The 25,383-nt window shown below is 34.8% G+C and overlaps 3 protein-coding genes across 4 annotated transcripts; 1 reads left to right on the forward strand and 2 right to left on the reverse strand.

The window, feature by feature from the left end:
- Window positions 1–239: 239 nt before the first annotated feature.
- Window positions 240–7,584, reverse strand: LOC140962767 (transcription factor-like protein DPB). Its single transcript, XM_073421750.1, has 9 exons — window positions 6,638–7,584; window positions 5,998–6,077; window positions 3,638–3,681; window positions 3,264–3,326; window positions 3,030–3,176; window positions 2,803–2,871; window positions 2,513–2,611; window positions 1,530–1,600; window positions 240–754 (listed from the first exon to the last, which is right to left on the reverse strand). Exons 1-9 carry the CDS (start codon window positions 6,904–6,906, stop codon window positions 550–552), a joined length of 1,047 nt encoding a protein of 348 aa, XP_073277851.1. The 5' UTR covers window positions 6,907–7,584; the 3' UTR covers window positions 240–549.
- Window positions 7,585–10,797: 3,213 nt separating this feature from the next.
- LOC140962921 (DNA gyrase subunit B, chloroplastic/mitochondrial-like) lies at window positions 10,798–19,467 on the forward strand. 2 transcript variants are annotated; one of them, XM_073422020.1, is made up of 21 exons: window positions 10,798–11,084; window positions 11,685–11,829; window positions 11,927–12,007; window positions 12,109–12,222; window positions 12,308–12,364; window positions 12,886–12,987; window positions 14,207–14,357; window positions 14,486–14,562; window positions 14,937–15,047; window positions 15,771–15,841; window positions 16,027–16,168; window positions 16,249–16,347; window positions 16,479–16,607; window positions 16,744–16,858; window positions 17,139–17,206; window positions 17,473–17,586; window positions 17,689–17,805; window positions 18,469–18,522; window positions 18,643–18,748; window positions 18,824–18,954; window positions 19,181–19,467. In XM_073422020.1, exons 1-21 carry the CDS (start codon window positions 10,933–10,935, stop codon window positions 19,247–19,249), a joined length of 2,205 nt encoding a protein of 734 aa, XP_073278121.1. In that variant the 5' UTR covers window positions 10,798–10,932; the 3' UTR covers window positions 19,250–19,467. The 2 variants fall into 2 exon arrangements, with proteins under 2 accessions (XP_073278121.1, XP_073278122.1); XM_073422021.1 differs by having other exon boundaries at window positions 11,691–11,829.
- A 1,509-nt stretch (window positions 19,468–20,976) lies between these two features.
- On the reverse strand, window positions 20,977–24,886 carry LOC140962997 (pentatricopeptide repeat-containing protein At1g80270, mitochondrial-like). Its single transcript, XM_073422178.1, has 3 exons — window positions 24,716–24,886; window positions 22,876–23,461; window positions 20,977–22,348 (listed from the first exon to the last, which is right to left on the reverse strand). The coding sequence occupies exons 1-3, from the start codon at window positions 24,748–24,750 to the stop codon at window positions 21,101–21,103; spliced, it is 1,869 nt and encodes a 622-aa protein (XP_073278279.1). The 5' UTR covers window positions 24,751–24,886; the 3' UTR covers window positions 20,977–21,100.
- Window positions 24,887–25,383: the final 497 nt, after the last annotated feature.

A 25,383-nucleotide genomic window follows, 5' to 3' on the forward strand; every position in this document is an offset into this window, starting at 1 on the left:
GACATTAATGTGTAAAATATCACATCAGTACTTTCAACAAACTTCATGAGATCTATTTAAATAAAGCTTTTTCTCTGAGGTTGATACGCAAAAAATATCGAGGATGTTGGCAATGAAACACCCATAAACACCACAAATGTATTAAAAAAATGCATTTCATTCCGAGCTAAACGGAGACAAGATAATAAAAATTAAGTTACCAGAACCCCCGGAGCACAGCAATACTTGTAAGTGATCTTTAGTGCCTATCAGTGGATGATCAACATTTATAAAGAAAGGTCAAATTTGACTCATCGGTCATTGGTACAAGTTCTTACACACACACACACACACATATATATATACAGATACCAAGAACTGAAATGAAAAACCTGGATACGATTCTATGAACTAATGAAAATGCTAGATGATCAGAGAAGCAAAAAGGGAATCCTAAAACCTTCCATTTCCTATGGTTGAGTGAAAATTTCTTAAGGTGGTGAAAAGCTACAAATGAGCGCACACGATTCAATTTCATATTTTTACATGATATACAGAAGGTGTGAGAAACTAATGCTCATTTTTAACACGTGCCTTCAATATTCCAGGAAGGGAAGGCGAGGCAGGAGGAATGGCCGGAATGTTTGATGTTGAAGGATGAAGGACTTGAGGTTGGTAATCGGGCACATGGGAGCTCTCCCCTCCATCACTTGGTTTTTCGCAAAATTTCATTGCTTTGAGAATGTAATAATCATCATGTAGCTCAAAAGGAGTGCTGAAAAGAAATGAAAGAATCTTGTGTTAGGAACATTGGAATCATTGTTTCTTTAAACATGTTGATTCAATTCAACGCATGTACAGTGTGGGGCCACATAAAATTTGAAATTAATGCAATCCAAGCTTGTAAAAAACCCAGAAGAAAAATGCACTTAAATGGCTTGGGGGTACAAAATATGTCATAAAAATATATGTGCATCATCATGTCTTTTGAAGTCGCTCAAAGCATTCTTTAAAAGTCAATGTGTGGCATAGGGATGGCAATGGGTAAGGTATGGGTCGGATTCCATACATCCATCCTCATACTCATTTATTAAATTCATCCCCATATCCATCGGGTATTGAATTTCATCCCCATCCCCATCCCCATCGGGTTATCGGATACCCATACCCTACCCAAATACTCAATTATCATATACAATTGAATTTTTTCAAATTTAAATTGTTTCAATGAAGTTATGAATATTTAAAAAATTATTTAAATGAACAACAAGAAAAATTATTCACGTTTTATAGTAAGTATATATNGGTGTGGGTCGGATTATATCAAACCCGCCTCCATACCCGAACCCGAAAATCCCCATACCCGATTACTCAACTATTTAATCGGGTCTAAAAATCCCTCCATACCCTCTTCTATTCGGGTCGGGTATCGGATCCTCCAACGGGTTCGGAGGAAATTGCCATCCCTAGTGTGGCATGCAAGTATGCAACAGAAACTTTCCTTCAGCTAATTACATACTCAGGGCAAATGCCTTGAAAAATTCCCTTACCTGTTAAAATCAAAATGCACCAACTGCATATCTTCAGATATTTCCACCTCCACTGTGGCATGAGGACGAGTCTATAATTTTTAAAAAGCAAATATAAGAATGATATCCAAAAGTGCATCTTAGCTCTATGTCAAACGATCATGAAAACAAACCCAATGAAGAATAAAAACCATAAGCACGGTTATACACAAGATATCACTATTATAGTTTATCTTCATGTAAGTGCAACCTGGTCAAAAGCTTCTCCGAATGTAGTATGCCATTTTACAAAGTCCTTTATCAGAAATACAAAAGAAACCAATGAGGCAAAATAAATTTTGATGATGTTCTTTCCATGCACTGTTTGAATTTCCACTTCACCTTATGTGAATGAATGTCAAGGTTGTTGATGGAAAGTCCCCATAAATGCTAAACATCCAAGGGCACTTCAATCATGATTAATTGATACGGAAAAAAACCTTAATACATATATTGAATTATCAATCCTACTTAACACCAAGAGAAAAGCCAAGAAAGAGCCAATCATGAATGTACCAACTTATTTTGAACAAGAGCCAAAGGGTTAGAGTTTGAGCTTGAGCTGAAATGTTGTTCATGAGCTTTCAATCTCAAAAATAATTTTTATATTTAAATAATGATACAATAAAATTAATATTTTTAATTTTATGTATGTGGTATTAATATTATTAACTTATAAAATTTTATATATAGAGCTCATGAAAGAGTTCACGAGCTTGAACGCGAGCCAACCTCATGATTTGAGATGTGAACATATTTATGAACAGATTTCATAAACCTGATTTGAGAATGTGAGCTGGCTTGCGAGCCGAACTAATTTATTTTGAGCTCAGAGCTTGAACTCAACCTTTTTTGGTCGAGAATTTCAGGAGCTCAGACATGCATATATAACAAACATCACAAAATTAAAGTTTCTTTTTGAAAAAGCATGTGCCAATGTTGACAGAAATAACAATCAACTCTACCTGAACCAAAATAAAAGGCAATGCCACTCCACCACTTGGAGTGTTTCCTGAGCTATATAGTTCTTCATTCCGCCGTATCAGGTTTTGAAGGCCAACATACTGCAGCAAAGAATTGGAATGGAGAAAACGAAAGAAGTGATACTATGGAAAAAATTTAATTAAGTTACACATCAAGAAACCAAATTCAAATGAACCTCAGTGAAGCAGTCAGTTACATAACAAAGAAATCTTAAATCAACTTCCAATGAACCTCAGTGAAGCAGTCAGTGTACACAAGAAAGAAATATTACTTGTTCCTCGAGCTCTTCCAAATATGCTGCTTTCTTTTCAATTCGATTTCTAAGTCCAAGACTTTCAGTCTGCAGTCAATTTATCCCGTTGGGACGAATTAGCTAGCAGGCTAATGTAAATAAAAATTATTTCGCACAGTAAGAGAGAATCCGGGAAAAATGGCACATTCATGTGATGAAATGGAAAAGGTAAAGAACATAGTAAAAAGAAGGAACGGAAATCTAACCTTAAGTTCTTTGATGTCATTCAGACTAGTCCGCGGTAGACCCTTCCATTGAATTTCCTTTTTATCTTTAGAAATTATATCCATTGCCATTAGCACATTTAAAGCATCATATACCCTTCGACGTATGTTTTTCTCATCATATTGTTGCTGCCATACGGTCAAAATTTAAAGCCTGGACAACAGGTTTTGCAGCAAAACATGATATAAAACTAAAGGTCCAAAACAGTAACAAACCTGATCTGGAGATGTTACACAATTGCTAGGATCTGCAAATTCAGCGACAAGTTCATCAGCAACCTGAGGAGACATTATTTGTCAGATTCAGATAGAAAAGGATAGAGACATCATTACAGTGATTGAAATGGTGCAAGTTGCAGGACTAAACCACCATACGGCACCACAAATTGGAAAATGCCAAATAAATACAGAAGTAGACAAATAGCACATGACTCCAGACCTCTTAACATTTCCTCTAATATCAAACCATCATGACAATTAGGATATCATGAGCAATACCCAGATTGAATAAACCAGAGGCAGGTAAGAGAAATTTTGCGATTAACTTTAACAAAAAGGGAAACAGAGGGAATTTACGTAAGCCATCTGACCTCATTATATGTAGTTCTCCCTTTGCTTTCCACTTTCTCGCACACTATCCACAACGAAAACAAAGATTAACCATTACTCAACCCAAATAAAGAGTCATAATGAAATAAAATTTTGATAACTGATAAGCCACAGTAATAGCCACCACTTGATTTGTGTTTTTAGTTAAACAATTATCTCTTACAGTTAAAACTATTCCCTACTATAATTTCCTTCTTGGAACCACGAAGTGGTGATGATGACATAAATTTATTAAGATTTCTTAAGAGTGAAACACAACAAAACCCAAACTTACTTATCAGTTATTTCACACCCTTGAGTCTACATGACCATGTCAGATTTTGTACTATGTACAGCAGAATAGCATTCAATGCTTTGCGATAAGCATAAACGGAAGACTGTTACCAGTTTACCGATGCAAGATGATTCACAAGGCAATTAGAGCCCATAACGCATGAATGAATTGGTTGTTCCTTCGTAATCAATTTAAAGAAAGTAAGCATATATATTTAGAATTGATATCCCATTGGTTCTCTAGTTCTACATCATACAAAGTATCAATTTGAACAAGGCAAGTAAATTAACCATTCTAATCCCATAAAAGAGACATGCAGTATCTTGTTATAATTCTGTATTTACGAAGTCCTTTCCAGCTTTTCCATCTCAACAATGTAGTAGAGGACAAACCATTGCCTCCACATAGAAGGTTTGATCTCCTATGATAAGTAGGAGGGAAGGTAATCATTAGTCTATGAAGTTAGGCAACCAACAAAACATAATATTAGCCATTGTATACTTTATATTTTGGCTCTGGCTAACATGACGACTAACCAAGACCTCATGGATAGCTTGTTACACTTTGTGGTTGCCTAGTTACCTCTTGTTCTCATGTCTGCAAGCCGCAAGGAATCATTTAGTTGGTAATGTAATTGCCTGGCATGGCCCACAAAAAATCTGCCAAAAAGCAACGCACCACTGCTACCACATTTGTAAGTTATGTTTAGATTGCTCAACACTGCAACTTGATGTTTTATTGTCAGTGGTCTAAATGGCGACCGCTAGGCAGATGGCGCCTTCAGGCGCACCACCTTTCTCCTAGGCGGTAATGTAGGCGGTCGAGGTGAGATGGGGCGGGTTAGGCGGGCGCGCAAAAGGTCCATAAAAATTTAAAAAAATCATAGTTAATAATATATTATAATCTCTGTCTTCAAAACATGATCCCAATCCAATCACCCACAAGCCCTACCTCCTCCACCTCAAATCGCTGCCGCCGCCAGGCTAGCCCACTAGGTTATAACTTTTAGTTTCTAATAAACATCATTTAATTTATGCATATATTGCATGATTATATAAAATTAAATATAAAAAAATTCAATCATCTAAGCGGCCGAGGTGGTAAGTGGTCACTGACCGCCCCGCCACCGCAATTTACAACATTGTTTATTATTTAACAGCCCTAGACTTCACAATTCTGATTAGGTGCAATGAACAAATTTTGTAAGCATGGGTAGAATAGGTTTCTGGAAGGCTACATGTTTACAGTTCAGGACCAACTAGCTTAAGAAGTCCAAGAATAATCTACGGCACAAGCTAATGATGGACAAATATTTGTAGGCCATCAACATGGTAACTTCTAGAGAATGTCAAGATTATAGCTAAAAGGAATTGATTGACTAGTTATGGGTACATCGTTGAGGATTTGCATAATAGTATCAAGCACATTCTAAATTCTTTCTATAATTCTATTACAGTAGAACAGTAACTCGGTCACACAAATTAAGGCTTGTTGACCAAACCACATGAATTCCTTAACTTGCTTTTATTACCCATTTGTTAATTATTTTATAGAGTAGCCCTCTAACTCAAAAAATGCGAACCATACCTGATGACAGCCTAATAGAAACCCGACTAAGAAAATGTGCCACTGCCAAATAACGTATGAATTCTGATCATTAGTTCATTAATACTTTATTAACCAAATATAGTCGTACCCAACAATAACAGACCCTTTGAAAACAAAATTATTTTGTGACCAAAGTCACCATAACTCTGTGTCATTTCCATGTGTGAAGAACCAGAGGATAAATTACTATGCACAAATTAGAGCCTATAAATTTCACAAAGATATGGTTTCATGTTAAATTCTGCATTGGCTTCCCAAATTTGACTCATTCTTTGTCTTGTTTATTTAGTCTTAAAAAGCAGAAGGTACTATGTTAGTTATATACACCATCTGTTGAATGCAATCTCGCTGGACAACTATCTACAAAGAATAAACTTAGAAATGTTCATTCGAACATGCTGCGTAGGTAACAATTTCAGAAAGAATGAAACGGAATAAGAACATATGATAAACAAAAACCTTTCATGCTAAACTGGCGAAGCCCTCGACCACCCTTATCGCCACCAACAGCACGCTGACCTCTCTTCTTCTTCCCTTTGCTGTTTAAAAAAAGTATGATACAATTACAGTTGCGAAGGGAAAGAAGATTCTCACTGTCAGAGTCGGCATTCGCATTTGTAAACATTCCAAAAGTTCTTCTAACTGTGAGTAGTGATCAGCATGGTTACACACAATTAATTCAACTTTTTCTGTGTTAGTCATGTGAACCATAGCTCAATCATTGGCACAAATAATCTTTAAAAAAACCTTTTTTGTCCAATTTTTTATGCAGTGGTATGAAATATAGTGATCCCACATTAGTTTCCCGGACCCCTAAATCTAGGATAATATGGTGTATAAACCCACAACCTATATTGTCCTTTTCCTAGACTCCTCAGATGTACGTGGTTTACAATGTTCATTGCATGTCAACAAGGTCTTCTTCTCACTGCAACAATTCTGCAATGTTTACTCTTTGACTTTTTTATTTGAAACTATAAATCCACAAAACTAATCAGCAAGATTCAAGTGATTATAAACCAGTAAACCACATTACACTAGCTTTAAAGGCCTCTGGCCTGCAGCGCAATGAAGTGAAATGAAAGACTCAACGTCTCACCCAGATGTCCCCTGAGATCCAGCATCGTCTCCTTGGATATCAAGATTGTTCAACCGAAGGCAAGTGCTCTCACTGACTGGAGTTGCCACCGCAGACTCGCTTCGGCTCGAGGGAGAACCCACACTTCCGCTTGTCGTTCTAGATTGACCAGAAACAGTGGTTCCCCATGACCTTGTAGCTCCTCCACCAGCACCTAAAGAAGCAGTTGATAGGTTCCTATTCCCATCGGCTGGATTATTATTGCTGCTGTTGGTGCCACGATTCACCATTTCCCCAGATAAGCATGCAGAGATTCAAACCACAACGACCAGAATGATGACTCGAAATTTATAAAAATTGCCAGTAAATCTAGTGAAAATAAAAATCCTAGGAATCCAAGAAGATCTTGGTTTCGAGAAGAATAATCCACAAAGTAGATAATACAGAAGAACCAGCAAAAACCTAGGAAATTTCAGAAGCACCGCACAGCAAAGAATCCAGAAATATAAGAAGCCGCCACAAAAAAACCTGTGCTTGAGGATATTATCCGAAAACCCACAAAGAGAAAAACAAAATAAATCCAAAGACAAACCCAGGTCAGCACCACACCAGAAGGTAAAATTCTTTGAAGGGGCGGTCGAATTTACCCATATAAAACATCAAGAGACTAGGGTTCACGTCCACTGACTTACAACTGTCAATTGCAACTGCTACAACCCAACAAAAAGGGTCGGTTTTCAATATTAGCTCAGTCACTCCCCAAACTCCTCTTTCCCCACAGTATTTTTTTCAACGTACAACCACAAATCAAAAGCACTGAGCCTGAAATTTGTGAAACTTTTGGTTAGGTTTATGAATCAAATAGCGAAGTGCGAAGGAAGAAGTACGAGTATCTTGATCTGTCGAAGAAAGTGGAGGAAGCGTGCGTTCACAGACTCGTATGTGAGGAAAATAATGAGGGAGGGAAATCATTTTTTCTTTTTCCTTTAATTAAATAAAGATATTAATATTAATAATTAATAAAACAACAAACGAAAAAAGGATTATTACTAATTAATAATAATAATAATAATATAAATTGTCGGGTTAAATATCGTTTAATTTCAAGGTTCTAAGTGCAAAATTGCAATAAACTTCGGGTTTTTTTTATTTGTTGTCTTTTAAATAATTTCAACATTTGTGATATAAGGAGTATGTTTGTTTTTTTTAGTTGTTTTGAGTATGTATTACAAAATCCTTAAAATATCGAGTTATCATAAATATCATCTCATTTTCACCTCGAAAATATTTAGACCCTCCGTTTTCCCAATCCGAGTTGTTGGAATTTTTCTCATCTCGATCGACGTTGAGAGAATTATCAGGCGTATAATCTTCGCCCGATAGGATTCTCGGCCAGACCGAATTATCAATATATTATAATAATAATAATAATAATAATAATATCTTTATTACATAATCGTCATATTTTCTTTCATCGGTCATAATTTAGATTTTCTGGTATAAATCATCATTTAGTATACGCTTAATATCAATTGAAATTTATAATTTCATATTTATGAAGAATTACCACTGCAAAATTGTAGACTCTTAAGTCATTATCACGAGAGGGGAGTTCTTGCTTAAGTTCTTGATTTCTAAATAAAACCGAGCTAATTGAATCATAAATAAGTCTTTTGTGAGACGGTCACATGAATCTTTATCTGTGAGACATGTCAATCATACCGATATTCACAATAAAAAAAGTAATACTCTTAGCATAAAAAGTAATATTTTTTCATGGATGACCCAAATAAGATATATGTCTCACAAAATACGACCCGTGAAAACGTCTCACACAAATTTTTGTATTGAATTATTTGTGATGTAATACAAACTTACTAAATTTTTTTTTTTCAATTGACTCATGCTTTGGATTAACCAAGGCACTTTATTGGATTTGCTAGATATTTTAGTTTTTGTCTCAACTGATTCGTGGCTTATTGAATCGTGGACCATTTAAAACTTGTTGATTTTTACTTTAAATGTTTGGCATGTTTTATCTATATTCAATATGTGTTTGGAGAGCCTCAATCAATTTTTTTTTATAAAACAAAATTTGAGATATCATCTCTCTATCCGACGGAATCCCGAACATTCGGGAGAAAAAAAGGCTCCCAAAATTTATAGGGACTGTGATTGGTTATGACGGTTACGTGACGGATACATACCCCGATTCCAACCATAATTGAGGAATATATGCTTTTTTTAAAACAAAAAATCATTTTTTAAACTTTAGTAAGATAATATCATTTATCTTATTTTCTTGTGTTATACAAATTATTTTTTGCAAAAAATATCAAACTCAACTTAGTTCTTGTGTTATACAAATTATTTTTTGCAAAAAATATCAAACTCAACTTAGAGATATGGAATCGATTAACTAATGTATAATAAACCCATCGAATCAGTTTTCAAATACAATAAAATGTTAGATCAGCTCACTTGAATGATGAACTGAAAAATTCGATTAAATTTATAATTTTGCACATAAATTACATACATATTACTTTTCATTTTATGAATAAATAAGTAGATGAATAATTTTAATTAAAGAAACCAAAAAGACTTTTATGAAATTGTCTCACATTTTAATTTAATGAGATGAATTTCTGCCATCCAATTTACGAAAAAAATATTTTTTATGTTAAAAATATATATAGATCGAGTCGACTCGTCTCAGAGATTTAGATCCGTGAGACCGTTCACAAAAGATCTAATAAATAAAAAAAATATTTATATGCACGATCACTTGGTTCACAAACACATCTATATAGGTTCACATCTAATGTGTCTCCTAAGTCGGTCGACTAAAGACCCAAACTCCGTAGGAAAAAGGAAATAAAGAGAAGTATGATTATCTCAAAACTAATTCGAGATGTTGATAATATTTTAGTGACAACAATAAAATAACGAGGAAAGAAATAATTGATAATTTTAAGGATTTAAAATTAGAAAATCAAGACAATATTAATGTTACAAAAATTGATCCGTCTATGAACGACAATGATGATAAAAAAATTATTCAAAGTTATATCATGAACAAACTAATTGAAGAAAATGATGTAAGTAAAATGTTCATGACAACATAATCATGGAATTTTTTACGAACAAACTAAAAGAAGAAGATGATGTAAGTATTATTGAGAATTTTCAAGTTTATTATAAATGTTCATGACCACATAATTATAATTTTTTTAATAAAATTATTGGTGGATTTTAATCGAAAAATATCTAAATAGGGATGAAATGTTCATGTCCACATAATTATGAAATTTTTTATAAAATTATTAAGGAAATTTTGATCAAAATGAATCTAAATAGAGATGACGATGTTATCTTTGGAGGAACTTTTTTAATGAAAAAATGTGATCTATTATTTTGAGGGATTAAATGATACCCGACCCGACGTAAATGTACAAGATTAATACTCAAACTCATAGCCAACATAATAACCATTTCATCAAACTTGTCATCAACTGTGTACCCATCGTACCAGATTCAATGTCATCGAATCTTATTTACCAGCTTGTCAATATGTAATTGTGGTAAAAGTAGAGATATTTACATTTGGGGACTAAAAATCATGAAAATTACAAGATGATCGAATCGAACAGAATATGGAAAAAATTTAAAGTTTGATTCAACTCGAATTATATATATTCGAGCTCAAGTTAAAGTTCAGCTTGTACATTGGAATATAATGAGAGTTATTCGAAAACAAAGTATATTTTTATTTAATATATAATTGTAATATGTTAAAAAATATTAAACCCCAACAAAATAATTTGACTCGAGTTTTCTTGAAAAATAATTCGAACATGTTCAAATACAATTCATAGTCGATAATTTAAAAAACGAATCAAATATTTTTTCAAAGCAAACTTTCAGCTCGATTAATTTAGGTTGTATTTAGAAAGATGAATTTGAAATTTATATATTTCAATTATTGTTGTATTGTTAATAATAAATCCATACTTACTTATTTACAAATTAGCCATAAAAAATAGAATAAATTTTAAATACCTATGTATATTATTGAAAGAATTTTAAATTCATTTTAATATGTAAGAAATAAATTTAAAATATCTAATTTTACTTTTTTTCCAACTATAAAAAAATATTTGAAATTGTAATTATTTTCGGGCATTGATGCCGAGGTTTACAAGTTTGCACCTTTATCTTCGCCCGCTCTTCTATACCTCAGAACCAAGCAACCATCATTCTTCCGATACGACATTTTTAAGAAGGAAGGAAAAAGGGCGAAGGGTTTTACGTTAATGGCTCTGCTACTGAGGCCAAACTTATCTGCGAAACGCATGGCCTTACGTTTCTTGTGTTCTTCTTTCATTCACACTCTGAACTTCGATGGTAAATGTAGTATCACTGTTTCTTCAACCCTTGCACGACCCTCTGTACTTCATATCAGCAGGTGAATCATTTTCCATTTCTTGAATATCATGTTGGGGTGTATCGATTTTTTGAGCTAGTTTCATTTGCTGGTTTCCCTGGAAAATATTGGAGAAACGAAATACGTGTTGGGTTGTGCAGCGTGTGTGTGTGTCTGTTCGTTATTTTTAGGTGCTGTACATAAATTTTATTTGATGTATAAGTGTTTCTAAGCACCCACTTGCTTAAGGCAGCGCTTCAAGGACTATGGGAATATCAAGTTTAAGTTTTACTAATATTTATCCTGGGAAACTTATGGGACAACGTTAGAGTACCAGGGTTCTGTACTTTAGTAGTCAATTTTATGAAAGTTTCAGAAATTTAACAGGATTAGTGGCTTTCCATCTACGCTGTAAGTTGTCCTCGTTTTGGTTTTCGTGAACTGGAATTAGACACTGAATCGTAACCTAGTTTTAAGTAATTGCGTGGGGGTATGCATTTTTATCGAACACCAATGGTGTAACTATATAGAAATGTGCGACTTCGAGCATCAGGGTGTGGAAAAGTTTTCTTTCAACTTTTTCTTGATTCTAGTTCATGTGTTATTGTCTGTTATCTTTGTTTACGGTCTTGTTTCTTTCAGGGTGAGTGATAATTTGAGAGGTGTTTCGAGTAAGCATTTGCCATGGAATATAGTGTCTCCCAGAGCATTTATGTCATCAAGTATCAGCACTGAGGCTTTTCTTGAGAGTAAAGTTTCAAAAGAATATGGGTCAGAGCAGATTCAGGTGAATTACATAGATGAATATGTATCCTCGCTGCGCCGATTTTTACCTGAGCGTGTCTATACAGAATCAGTGCTTCTGATTAAACTTTTCTGTCAAGGTATTAGAAGGGTTAGACCCCGTGAGGAAACGGCCTGGCATGTACATTGGAAGCACCGGCTTCCGTGGGCTGCATCATTTGGTTTATTTCTCTTTTTTCCTGCAATATACATTCTTGTGATGTGCTAAGCGGATGATTGCCGGAATTATGTCAGTAATTTGTTGATCTTACTTCTTTCTAAGGTTTATGAAATCTTGGATAATGCCATTGATGAGGCTCAAGCAGGATTTGCTTCAAAGGTTGATGTTGTTCTATTGGCGGACAATTCTGTGAGCATCACTGATAATGGGCGTGGGGTGAGTTGCCATGGTATTTTTGGAAATTGTAACTTTGTTGGGTTGTGTTAACTTATCTTTACCTCCTTACTCTTGTGCATTACAGATTCCAACCGACTTGCATCCAGCCACAAGAAAATCTTCTTTGGAGACAGTCTTGACGGTATTCTCTAATCTCTTGTAATATCAGTTCTGAGTATCAGTTTCAGGTTAACTAATAACAGTTGATAATAGGATAAAAGAGTATAGGGTTTGGGTCGTACTCTTGTCCAAGTTTCAGAATTTCTTAATATTACAAGATTTATTCTTGTTTCACACGTGGAGGTGAATGAATCATCTGGACTTGACAATGTCAGTTTCTATAGTTCTTCTGTAAGATATTTCTTTGTGTATTTTGTAATCAATGGTACCAGCGAAGGAAGCAGGTTTTCGGTTTGCCCCCAATACTCCCATGTTCACATTGATTTACCGTGGAAAAACTTTGTGTTGAAGCGAATAGGAATGAATGCTATATTGAGTTATTTATACATGCTATTGTTTCAGGGGTCATGTTTTGCACCTTGCGTGTTTGTTGTTTCATTGTTGAATTTAAATTGATGACAATGCTTATTGAAAACAAAAACAATGGGATAGTATCTTTGCCATAGCTTGCAATTCATTCATGCTTAAAAATTATCACTACAGGTTTTGCACGCTGGAGGCAAGTTTGGTGGTACAAGTAGTGGTTACAGTGTTTCCGGCGGATTGCATGGTGTAGGTCTATCAGTCGTTAATGCATTGTCAGAGGTATTCATCTCGGATTCATCAGATCTCAACATTGTGGACATTTTTCTTCAGGCAGATAATAGATCTGGTTGTCCATGCTATTTGGAATCTTTTACTTTTCCAGTAATCTTGAAGTCTTTCTGACAGTTATATTAACCTGAATTGTGTTACGTAGGTGATTAGTCTCCAGTTATCTGCCTTTTGTTTTTGCTAAATAAGTGCACCAACATAATAGAATGAATGAGTTGGTCGAACTTGTTTGATGAAAAGATATATGAGAGGAAAAGGTAAAAGGACTAAAATATCACTGAGAAAAAAAATCTAAAGTAGGAATGATGAGAAAATATTACGGCAACCCATGTTGTCTATTCTCAAAATTTGTGAAGGATGGAACCTTGTTCACATCATGTGCAATTTCTTGAAAATTAATTGTGATCTCTATGAAATGATTTTCTTTTATGTTGCACTACGGTATAGTCTCATTGCCTGTAGTTATATCATCATAATAAGATAGATGTTGCAGTGGTGTCAATACTCACCAGTATTGCCACTCTTTCGCATTTCCTAGTTTGAGATACTTGGTTTGTCAGAAGATTGATTTTGTTTCATGTTGGTTTTTAGTTATATTTTTCTTAATTTAATGCCAGACTATAAATCGACTAATGTATTTAGATGCTATTCAGCTACCCGTGTGATTTTGGCCTACCATGTAATCTCTCCTAACATAATTTCTTGAAAATTAGTTGTAGTGTAGGGTTAGCCATCATCAGTGGTAAATTTTTAGTGCTAATGTTTTTGTTCTTTTGTAAATCATCTGAAACTTTTAGAAATTAAATGTTCCTCTGTAAGCAAAACATAGATCATGTATAGCTCAGCTTCAATAATCTCAAGTCCTCCATGTATGGTGTTTTTCAATAAGTAAAATTCAAGCTTCCAGAAAAGGGGAAAGAAATGAAGCAGTGAAGCTAGTTCTAACATTTTTTACATATTGAATGTGGTTCATGCCACGTCATTCATATTCAGTGAAAGGTAGAAGCAATCAGCTCAAAGATGAAGTGACCTTTGAACTTTGTCAAACTTCCATCTATTCAAAAAATAATCTTATCTTTTCATCTATTGAATAAGACTACGCCAGCGGATATTCTTCAGTGTTGGAGACACCTAATAGAGGTCAGAGGATGATATTGGCCTTGAATTTAGCCTAATTCGGTTCTCCTTTTCTGGCATTTACCTATGACAGAAACTGGAAGTTACAGTCTGGCGAGATGGAAAGGAGTACAAGCAGAAATATTCTCATGGAAGGCCTTTGACAAAATTAATCTCGCGTGAACTCCCTGCTGATTCAAAGGACCTCCAAGGGACGCGCATCCATTTTTGGCCGGACAAAGAAGGTCATTTTTCTTTCTTCGAGTCATTTCATTTGGTGTGACTGATAATTCGTTGTTTATAAATGTTTTCCATCAATTGCATTTCAAATCCTTGTATAATTGACCTTCAACTGGTGTATTTTTCTATTCAGTATTCACAACCACAATTGAATTCGACCACGACACAATATCTGGAAGAATCAGGGAGCTTGCTTTTCTTAATCCTGAGGTAGAACGCTAGCATTGGTTGGTGGTCGTGCTTAATTTCCGTCATTGTTATTGAAATTTACAATCACCTGTTTTCTATATATCCTTGTAGCCTGTAGTTATAGAGCCCTCATGTATCTTTTTATGGTTACCTTCTGTAGGTTGAGTCTGTGCTGTGTATTTGTGTGATTCATGCTAGTCTAGTTTAAAAATATGAAATGAAGAGGACTTAATTTGTTTCTGTTGTTTTGAGGAATATTTTTAACTATTTCCTTTTAAACATTCGTTATTCTTGTGGTTGCCATGCTAAATCAAACCCTCTGATAACTTCCATTTACTGAGAACATGGTGATCTAGCACAGGTGAATAGTTAGCTGATTCTTTTTTGAACTGAAGGTTAAAATAACACTCGAGAAGGAGGATGCAGACCACGATAAGAGACTGTATAGTGAGTACAGCTATGCTGGAGGATTAACTGAGTATGTAAAGTGGCTTAATGCTGATAAGGTATGATCGGTGTTTGTATAGCTCTTGTTTTCAATAGTGGCGGCTTAGCTATAGTAAAGTCTCTGAATGATACTTCTGTGATAGGTGATACTTTTTCCCTAGCTGTCTTTCAGTGAAGCCTGCATTTTTTCACAAAGAGAGACAAGAAAAGTTGCTAAATTGTTGTCTCTTTCTCAATTAATATGCTCTTAGCGATTCAATGTGTTTATTTCTGTTTCCTCCATAAAGATAATCAAATTTATTCTTATCCTTTAAACTATATCTTGCTGAAACACATTGATGAAATTATTCTGTAATACATGACCTGTATACTTTTGTTTAAAAAGGTAGATTTCAGCTGTGTTGGGGTTAGAGATTTGGTTGTTTTTTCAACTTTGTGTTGTTTTCACTCGTGTACATATTTAGTAGATTGTGAGTTGTGATTAATCTGCTGCCAAATAAGCTTGTGAACCACTAATTTCGTCATGGAATTTATATTTCATGGTTGGGAAGAAAACTTTAAGGATTCATTGAGACAGAATAAGTAATCAGTAATGACTTCTTCATAGGCATCATGACAAACCAACACCCCTGGAAACTACTTTGACCATTGGAAGTCGTTAATTATATGTTTTCTGAGAATTGTTAGATGTTAAAAGTCATTTTACTTTATCAACCTCCTTGCCTCTATAATTCCACCGAATTATTTTGTTCTGCAAAATGACCTAATCTTCTTTCATTCAGAGACCTCTTCATGATGTCGTGGGATTCAAGAAAGAAGCAGATGGAATCTTAATCAATGTGGCTCTTCAATGGTATAAGATCTTAATATTTCGCTTCCTATTCTGTTGCCTCCTTTTCTTATCCTTTGTTGGATGCACACATGCTACCTTGATGCAATATATGTTAGATGGTATAGATACTATAATATAAAGAGAGTAATGCGAGATGCTCGTATCTTCCTGAAGCAGAAAGTTGTTGGATATCTTGATTTACGCAGGTGTTCAGATTCGTATTCAGACACAGTGTTAGGATATGCTAACAGCATAAGGACCGTGGATGGTGGTACTCACATTGATGGAGTGAAAGCTTCATTGACTAGAACACTCAACAACCTAGGGAAGAAGTCAAAACTCATCAAGGTACCATTGAAAGTTTTTTTAAAAAATTCTTTTATACTCCTATGTTCTTAATATTTTTCTGGAGACCTCTCACTTTCCAGGACAAAGAGATTAATCTAAGTGGTGAGCACGTAAGAGAGGGACTGACTTGTGTGATCTCCATCAAAGTTCCAAATCCCGAATTCGAAGGACAAACTAAGGTACAAGTTATGTAGTGTATATAATTGTTTAAATAGTTTTCTGGGAAGAAGAACCCTAAAGATGTTGCGAGTTACTTGTTAAATGCGATATGCTAACAATTTCTTTGGCAATATCTCTTTGATTTTAAAAGACGAGATTAGGAAACCCAGAAGTGAGGAGAGTTGTTGATTATTCAATTCAAGAATATCTTACTGAGTACTTGGAGTTACATCCCGATGTCCTCGATGCGATTCTCTCAAAGTCCCTCAATGCTCTCAAGGTACATTGGGCATCAATTATGATGTTGCATTTATAAAGCTCCAAAATTTTTATTTTTATTGCTTGAGTGATCTTCATTTTGTTCGTATCTGTTCTTAAAATGCTTCATATGATTCCTGTACATTTTTTATTTATAGGCAGCTCAAGCAGCAAAGAGGGCCAGGGAATTGGTGAGGCAAAAAAGTGTGTTGAAATCATCGTCCCTTCCTGGAAAGCTTGCTGATTGTTCAGCTACTGATCCTGAAGAATCTGGTTTGATTACTTCTTCTTGTTATAAACTAATTCTTAACTTTGAGAAACAGATCGAAGAAGAAATTCATCTCTACATTCTGAATAGCATGCAAACAATTAAAGGTTACCTGTGGCAATACATGTTATATATCCTTTCAGTCTCGCTTCTCCTTATTCCTCCTCTTCTCTTTAGAATACCCCTAAAGGGCATTTCTGATATTTCTTACTAATTTTCCATCCGAATATAATGTGGCAACAAATCTACTAATGTGAATATTCATCCAGTTCCTTAAATTGTCAGAAATATTCATTGTGGAGGGAGATTCAGCTGGTGGAAGTGCTAAACAAGGTCGTGATCGACGGTTTCAGGTTAAAATTTTGGATGAAATTAGTGTACACATTCTTTCTATCCACAATGTTGTTTGTATCCTGCAAAAATGAAGAACCTAGAAATCTATATTAAGAAGTTCCAAACATAGCAGGTTTTTAGTCCACATATTTTCTTTATTATCGATGTTTGGAATATGGAACTGATAATTGTCTAGCAAAAAACTTCAAATTGTGCCAACAGTTTCCCAAAACTGATAAATTCTTACAGTGATATGAAGAACCTGCTATATGTCAACATGTTACAGGCTGTGCTTCCTTTAAGGGGTAAAATTTTGAACATTGAACGAAAGGATGAAGCTGCCATGTACAAAAGTGAAGAGATTCAAAATCTTATTCTTGCCCTGGGACTTGGAGTTAAGGTGTCATTCTTTCATTCTCACTGTTGTGGCCAAATAGTTCCACTGAATATCTTTTACCTTTTGCCTTTTGGTTTTTGCTCAAGTGGGTGTTTTTATTTACAGGGTGAAGAATTCAAGAAGGATTCCCTCCGTTACCACAAGATCATAATTTTAACAGATGCTGATGTTGATGGTGCTCACATTAGAACACTGTTGTTGACTTTCTTCTTTAGATACCAGGTATGCTAAGTGGAACTCAAACCTATGAATGAGCTATCATTTTTCTTGTTTTCTTGATTATAGTTCATCATAACGATTAGTGGGTATCAGTCACAAAAAAATTTACTATCATTAGACCCCCTTCCAAAAACTCCCAGCATATGAGAACATTTGTGTCTGACATATATCTGACCCCGCGGGTTAATTTCAAAACCCATACCCAATATATTTGATTAAATTGGTCTTAAGTTGTTATTTTTATTTCAATGTTTTTGTTGCCTTACTAATGTGCAAGTAACATCTACACATATATTTTGGATATTCACTGGTGTCTGGTTAATATACAAGGGGTGCGGAAATATGCGACTTTTTTTGGGTCATTTCCTAAGTGCCCGAATGTTGTGAAAAATGGTTGCAAAATTTGATTACAAAAATGAGCGATATTTTGGGATACATGTGGATAGCTGCCCCTGTGGTATGCTATTGCACTCCTGAGAATATGAAAATAATGAACTTAGTCTCGATTTTTATAAATTTTGTGTGAAGTTTTGGGACACATGCGGATAGCTGCCCCTGTGATAATGCTAATGCACTCCAGAGAACGAGAAAATGATGAACTTGGTCTTGATTTTTATAAATTTTATGGGGAAGTTTAGTTTACATGCCGGGTTTAACTGCTTGCAGAGAGCTTTATTTGACGAGGGTTGCATTTATGTTGGTGTTCCTCCTCTGTTTAAGGTATCTTTCAAGACATTTTCTCGTTAACTATGTTACTAATGATGTCAGTCGAGCTGGCCAAGTTTCAATCTTACTGATATCATTCGGATTTCAATCTTCTTTGTTGCATGACTTGTTCAGGTCGAGAGGGGCAAACATGCATACTACTGTTATGATGATGCAGAACTTAAAGAACTTCAGAGTTCTTTTCCGGCAAATGCGTCATATAACATACAGCGGTTCAAAGGTAAAAGCTTTCCTTTTGGAAATTTTGTGTCAGCAAATGAATTTGTGATGGATGAGTATGACTTGTAAAATGCAGGGTTGGGAGAGATGATGCCTTTACAGCTTTGGGAAACGACATTGGATCCTGAAACTCGGCTTCTGAAGCAATTAAGAGTAGAGGACGCAGCAGAAGCCAACATTGTCTTCTCTTCTCTCATGGGAGCCCGAGTAAGTAAACAGTAACTTCGTTTCTTTTTCTGGTGTCCATTTCTTCTTGTTTCCTTTTCAACGGTGTTCGATTCATTTTGTATTTTAAGTATATATGTTGATGCTGCCGCAAACATATCTGAAGATCTAATAGAAACAGGAAAGCTAGTCGACTAGCCACGAGTTCAAAAAATAAGTGCAGAATCCTTAACATGTATGCTTATCATGACTTTGTGCCTTGTTTCAGGTGGATACCAGAAAGGAACTTATTCAGAAATCTGCGAGCATTTTCAATCTTGATCAACTCGACATATGAACCTGTTTTATGAAAGCTTTTTATACTTCCTATTCAGCACGACTAAGACAATTCGTTTTTGGAATTGTCTTAAAAAAGTTCGTTTTTGGAAACTAATGCTCGTATCGAGGAGGTTGGTGTCCTAAAAACGTGTTACATATAGTTGCTCTTAATCCGATGCAATCAAAATTGTACCTTGAATATTTTTAAGCGTTAGTGATATATTTCTTCTTTTTTCACTCCGACTCTGTTTTGCCATGAGAATGGCGACTTCAACATTTAACTTTTAGCATTACAAATAATATTGGTATCATCCTAACATTGGTCAACACTATCACTCAAGGATTTGTACGAGTTGCACTATGATTCTGTACGATCCTCCTCCAATTCAAGATTTGCACATGCCGCTTATGGGTTTGCATTCTGGCCAGGCATCAAGTTTCAAGCACCTCAAGTGGTATGCTACTGCACTCTGTTGAATCCAAAACTTCTATTAGAGAAGGCTTGTGCCTGTGTGTCTCACTGGTTTTGCCTTCTGTTGGGAGCTAAAGACCAGTTGTCTGATTTTTGTTCACATGGAAGACCTGCTTAAATCACTTGAACTGCGAAAAGGAACAAGAAAATTGCAACTATATATGCTCTACGATGAAAATAAGAAAGGTGACATCAAGTGCAAATATAACCACCTTAATACTGTATATTCTTTTGACGCACATTTCAATACGTCCGCTCCCAAATAGATGTCAACTTTAGATATCCACGGGAGTTGTGATAATATACACAAATTCGGAGAGATTTCTGGTGTGAGATCCACAATTGGCCAATTAATCATCGAAGTGTCATGTTCTAGTTTTTTTTTTTTTTTTGCCTCGTGTTTTTCTTTCTTCGAACATGTATTTCATCTGTGCATGTCATTAAATTTTTGATATTATGTCCATATTTGAACCGTTGTAGCCATTAATTCAAATACAATTTAAATAAATTTCAAATATATAAATTTAGAATTTTATTTTGGTTATAAATATAAATTCAAACTCTTACTTAAGAATTTGATTTGACATTTAAGAATAATATTATTTAATATTTGAAAATTTTATTATTAATTATTTGTTAAATTACCTTGGTTATTAATCATATTTATGTAAATACTCCTATACCATTTACCTATACAGAAGAATTTTTTTTTTAAATATGAAAAGAAGAATATTATTTTTATTAAATACTTTTTTAAGAAATGGAGAAAATAAAAATAAAGTTCACCATTAGAAAATGGAGAAAAAGTAACCAAACGATGGAAGATATTAAGAGGAAGAACTAATTTAAAGATATTATTAAATATAAAATAGTTTTAAAATAATTTTTTCAAACTATATTTATAGTGAAGTATGTGGGTATGACATATTTTTGGAAAGGTGATACTTTATAAAATTTGAAAATAGATTAAAAATTTATGAATACGTAATACAAATTTAATATTAAAAATTATTTATCTTATTCAAATTCCAAAATTTATACAAATTTAATATTAAAAATTATTTTTCTTTTTCAAATTTCATGAAATCCTTGCAATTTTTTTCATTTCCAAATCCCATCAAGTATACGTCCAGTTAGAAATTCAATGTTTCCAAAATACTTAAAAATAATATTTATAGTTGCTGTCATTACGAGTTAAAAAGAAGCATTTTTCTAGTTCAACTTCGTCATAAATTTATCATGTTCCTATAATGTAACTATATAATTGAATTGAATATCTTTAATCATGAGAAAAATACGAAGCAAAACAGCAAGAATATAACTTTCAATCCAAAAATTAACTACCACAGTAAGTCTACAAGCCAGTACAGACCCAAGAATCACAACCGTAAAATATGCTTATTCCAGCAACGCGGATAGCGTCGACTTTTGAACTGTGCTAGCTCGGTCCAACTGCATGGCCAATGCTTTGTTTGGGAAAACATTATCGGCCTTCATCCTCTCGCGGAACCCATAAGCTGGAGCCTTGGCTTTTGTGTAAGCCTGAAGAAGTGAATAATATTGTGTGAGCCCTGGGACATACCCAGCCCGTTTCATCTTTAGGAAGAGCTTCTCAGCATTGTGTATGTCACCTTTCTTTGCATACCCATCCATGATCGCGAAATAAGAAGTAAAGAGGGGCCTGCCCCTTTTCTGACTAACAACCTTTTCAAGTATAGAGTCTGCTTTCTCAACTTCTCCAGCTCCAACATAAAGCTTCACTAGAGCATCCCAAGCGAGCGGCCCAATGGTGCAACCAGTTTCTCCCATTCGCTTCACGAGTTCCTTCCCCTTCGCCAGCATCTTATGATTTGCATACACCCTTAGGAGAGCAGAAAAATGCTGTGAGGTGGGTCTCTTGGTTTTTTCCAACATTTTATCAAAGGCTGCTTCAGCATTATCGATTTTCTTGAGTTGTCCCCAAGCTTCAATAGCTGCCACACACTGATCAAAATTTGGATTGGATTCACAAACTTTCCAGATTCTCCCAACTTCATCCTCCCTTCCAAGGGAAGCATAAATTGGGAGCAACCATCGAGAAACCCATGGATTTTTCTTTATAGCGTCTCCTTCAATTTCTTTCAATATCGTCTCAGCCTTATCTTTTAACCCTGCAGTGACATAGTGCCGTGCAATGGATGCCAAAAGTTGAGTACTAGCTTTCACACCTTCAGCTTTCATGGTCTGAACAACTTGTTCCATTCCAGAAATATCTCTAGACTGCCCTTTCACATCAATCAAAACCTGGTAAGTAAAATGGGATGGCTTGATGTTTTCTTTCTCCATTAACAGTAGAACATCAGCGATTTTCTTCTTATCAGTTTTCTTGTATAGAAGTAGCAACTGATTGCAAGAAAAGCAGGTAATAGGTAATCCTAAACTCTTCATTTTATTGAATAAATCTTCAGTTTTCTTCGTATTCAGCAGATAAACAGAGTTCGCCAGCAGAGTACGATAGACTAATTCACCTCGACAAGAGTCAGGAATCTGCTCAATGTATGTCTCTGCCTTTTGAAGACCGCGTACTTTGGCAATTAGATCAACGCGAGAAGCATAATTACTCTCAATGAAATCAATATGCTTAGACGACTCCAGCCATTCTGACAGCTGCAGTGTAGGACAGTAAAAATGAGTGTCATACTAAATCTTCTCTATTCCAATGAATGCATATGCATATATGCATCTTTCACGCTTAAGGGTGTAAATCAATCGATCTCATGTTTAAGGATGTTGAGATCAAAACAAAGAACCTCAAACTTCAGTTCCAGTACACAAGCTTAGCTTGGGCTCACAAAGTCTTTAATAAACATATTTGCAAACTCAGACCACACAGAAGTTGAGCTCGTGCATACTTTCATGAGCTTTACATATAAAATTAATGATAATTTTCTTTTGTGATAATACATAGAGGTTGAGCTCGAAAATCCTAAGCTCGAGAAGAGCCAGCTATGGTCACCTTATAGCCCTACCACAAGTGAAGGACCCTTCTTCCCTTTAATATGGAATAATCTACTGTACAACACTTTTAGAATGGTGCCACCAAATAATTGTTGCCATTGTTAGATAACAAGATTGCATAGAAGGATAAATGTAATGAGTATGATCAAAGTGCAATGAAATATTATAAAAACCACCTGCAAGGCCTTGACGAACAGTCGCCGTTTCCGAAGTTCAATCATGCATAACGAGACATCTGCTTGGGTCACTTTGTTTCCTTCTTTAACCCATTTATCCATAATCTCGCTTACCCATGAGGGAGTGGCTAGGATGACTCTAGTCATTGCTGAAGTAGCTCTCTTTTTGGTAGATTTTGCTTCTCCAACACCAGTCTCAGTACGTAAAACCTCCAACTCCTTTTGCATGTCATCTGTATCTACCTCTTCCGATAGCTCCGACTCAGAGGTTGGCCCATCACTATTCTCATCACCAGATACAGTTTCTTGAACCAGAACATGAGGAGTTTCGAGATCAGAAAAACCATCTTCCAAGTCATCATCATCCTCTCCACTACACTTTGGACCAGTTTGAGAAGAAAAAGTACGAATTTCTGTATACGACTTAGAAGTAGAAGTGTTGTAGAATCTTGCAGTAGATAGAAACCCATCTAATAACTTTTCTTGAGGTTCAGCAAAACCAGAATAACAATTTTCCAAATGACGAGTTGAGTTATCTGATGTCTCGCAGCAAATTTGAGAGACTCCATAACTTAATCCCCGATTTCTATAGCAAAAACATATATATCAATAAAATGACCTCGAAAACAATATAACCCATTTTACCATGCAAAGACTAACATGACTAAAGTTTCCTTAACTGTAACAAACACATAGACAAAATATATTCCACTGTTCTTAAATATTCACAACCACAGTTTCCAGAAGTTCACTAAACATTAAAACCCATCTTTGGGGCCCAAAAACTTTTTCTTTAAGAACAAAACAGAGAAGTGGTTCAGATAAAGATGGTTCTTCATTCATATCACTGATTACAGTTATCCAAAGAACAATCCCTAACAGTCTCATTGGCAAAGACACATACCCTTTGGAATTTACAAAAGAGTAGAGAAAATTAAAATTCTGATATGAGTAATAACAAAAGGGATAAAAGATAACCAAAAAGCAACATCTATTTCAGGTTATTCCAAGAATTCCTCATTAACAAAAGAAACTCTCAATATAAATTCATTTTTCAATTCAATTGTCTCTGCAGGTTAACCATAACACGAACACCGGATTAGTCAAAACCATAATCCAAAGACCACAGATCAGAACACAGAATATGGCGAATATAATACTGGAGGAAAAACCACTTTTTTTGTTCAACTGCATGAGCTTAGGAGTATAGAACTTTATCAGATCAATTTGACACCAAATTACTTATTAAGCACGCACTTCAAAACATAATTTCTCAGAAAATTGATGAAATACTTGCATTATGGCATTCCACAGCATGTCGATAATCTCCTGAGTAAAGAAAGCTAAGAGTTCTTGATTTTTTCCCACGATCACCAAAAGTAAGCTTTCTGATATAATTACTCAAAATGCAGCGCTTCCACACAGACAATGACAAAGAAAAGCTGAAAGCACGCACATACGTATCGCGAAATGTGGGGCTAATGATAATCAATCTCCAGCACAGAGATATCATCGCCAGTGTAGACATAAAAGGAACCCAGAACATTTATCCCAAAAAATAATTTAAAAAGTCTATTTCTCTCCGATTTCTTACACTCACTGACTGAAACACAGATTGCTGCAATGCTTGCAGCTCAAACGCAGTAACAATTCCCGCACATAACTAGCATAAAGTGCAAGCATGGCAAGAAACAAAAATAAACATAAATAAGTACGTAGTTATGACTTTTTCCTTCACTCAAGATTTCAAGTTCCCAGGAACATTGAAAGCACAGTACTGTAAAAAAATTAAAAATTTCTGCAATCCCACGACACAGTGGCGCAGATAAAGAACAATTACTTGAGATAAATAGAAGTTCTGCGGAGTGTCCACATGCCGATTGTCGAATTACTTGATCGATTCTAGAAATATGAAAGAGTGAGAATGAACTAGCTAAGTTGAAATGAAGTGCAAGGCCAGAACCCACCGATAAGCCCTAGCTAAAGCCTTCGGGGGGCCGTTGAAGAATTTACTGGGTATCAATTTCTAATTTCTCTTTTCTCCCTATAGTTATTAATAAAACTAAAGTGGTCCCTATAGTTTGTAAAATTCTAATATGACCTAATGAAAATTAAATCACGAAAATAAGTCCATTACATTAATATGCAATTCTTGGAATAATTGAGAGATCTCACCTAATATAAGGAAAATCAGGCATTGTTATTACTTATTAAATATATATAAATTTAAAATTTTGGAATATTATTTAAAAATATAATAAAATTTACTCATCAAATATAAAAAATTGTAATCAACACTTGTGTTATATAATGATAATAAACGCGAATTCAAATTCACGTTAAAACAAAAACTTGAAAATTGAAAATTATCATCGACTCCCGTGTTATGAGGTGACATAAATTTCTATAAATAAGAAAATATGCTCAAATATGTATTATTTAAAATCTTATCACACACACACACACACACACACACACACACATATATATATATATATATTTTGATAG

This window comes from Primulina huaijiensis, chromosome 17 (genome assembly GCF_012295235.1).
Source record: "Primulina huaijiensis isolate GDHJ02 chromosome 17, ASM1229523v2, whole genome shotgun sequence".
Lineage (NCBI taxonomy): Eukaryota > Viridiplantae > Streptophyta > Magnoliopsida > Lamiales > Gesneriaceae > Primulina > Primulina huaijiensis.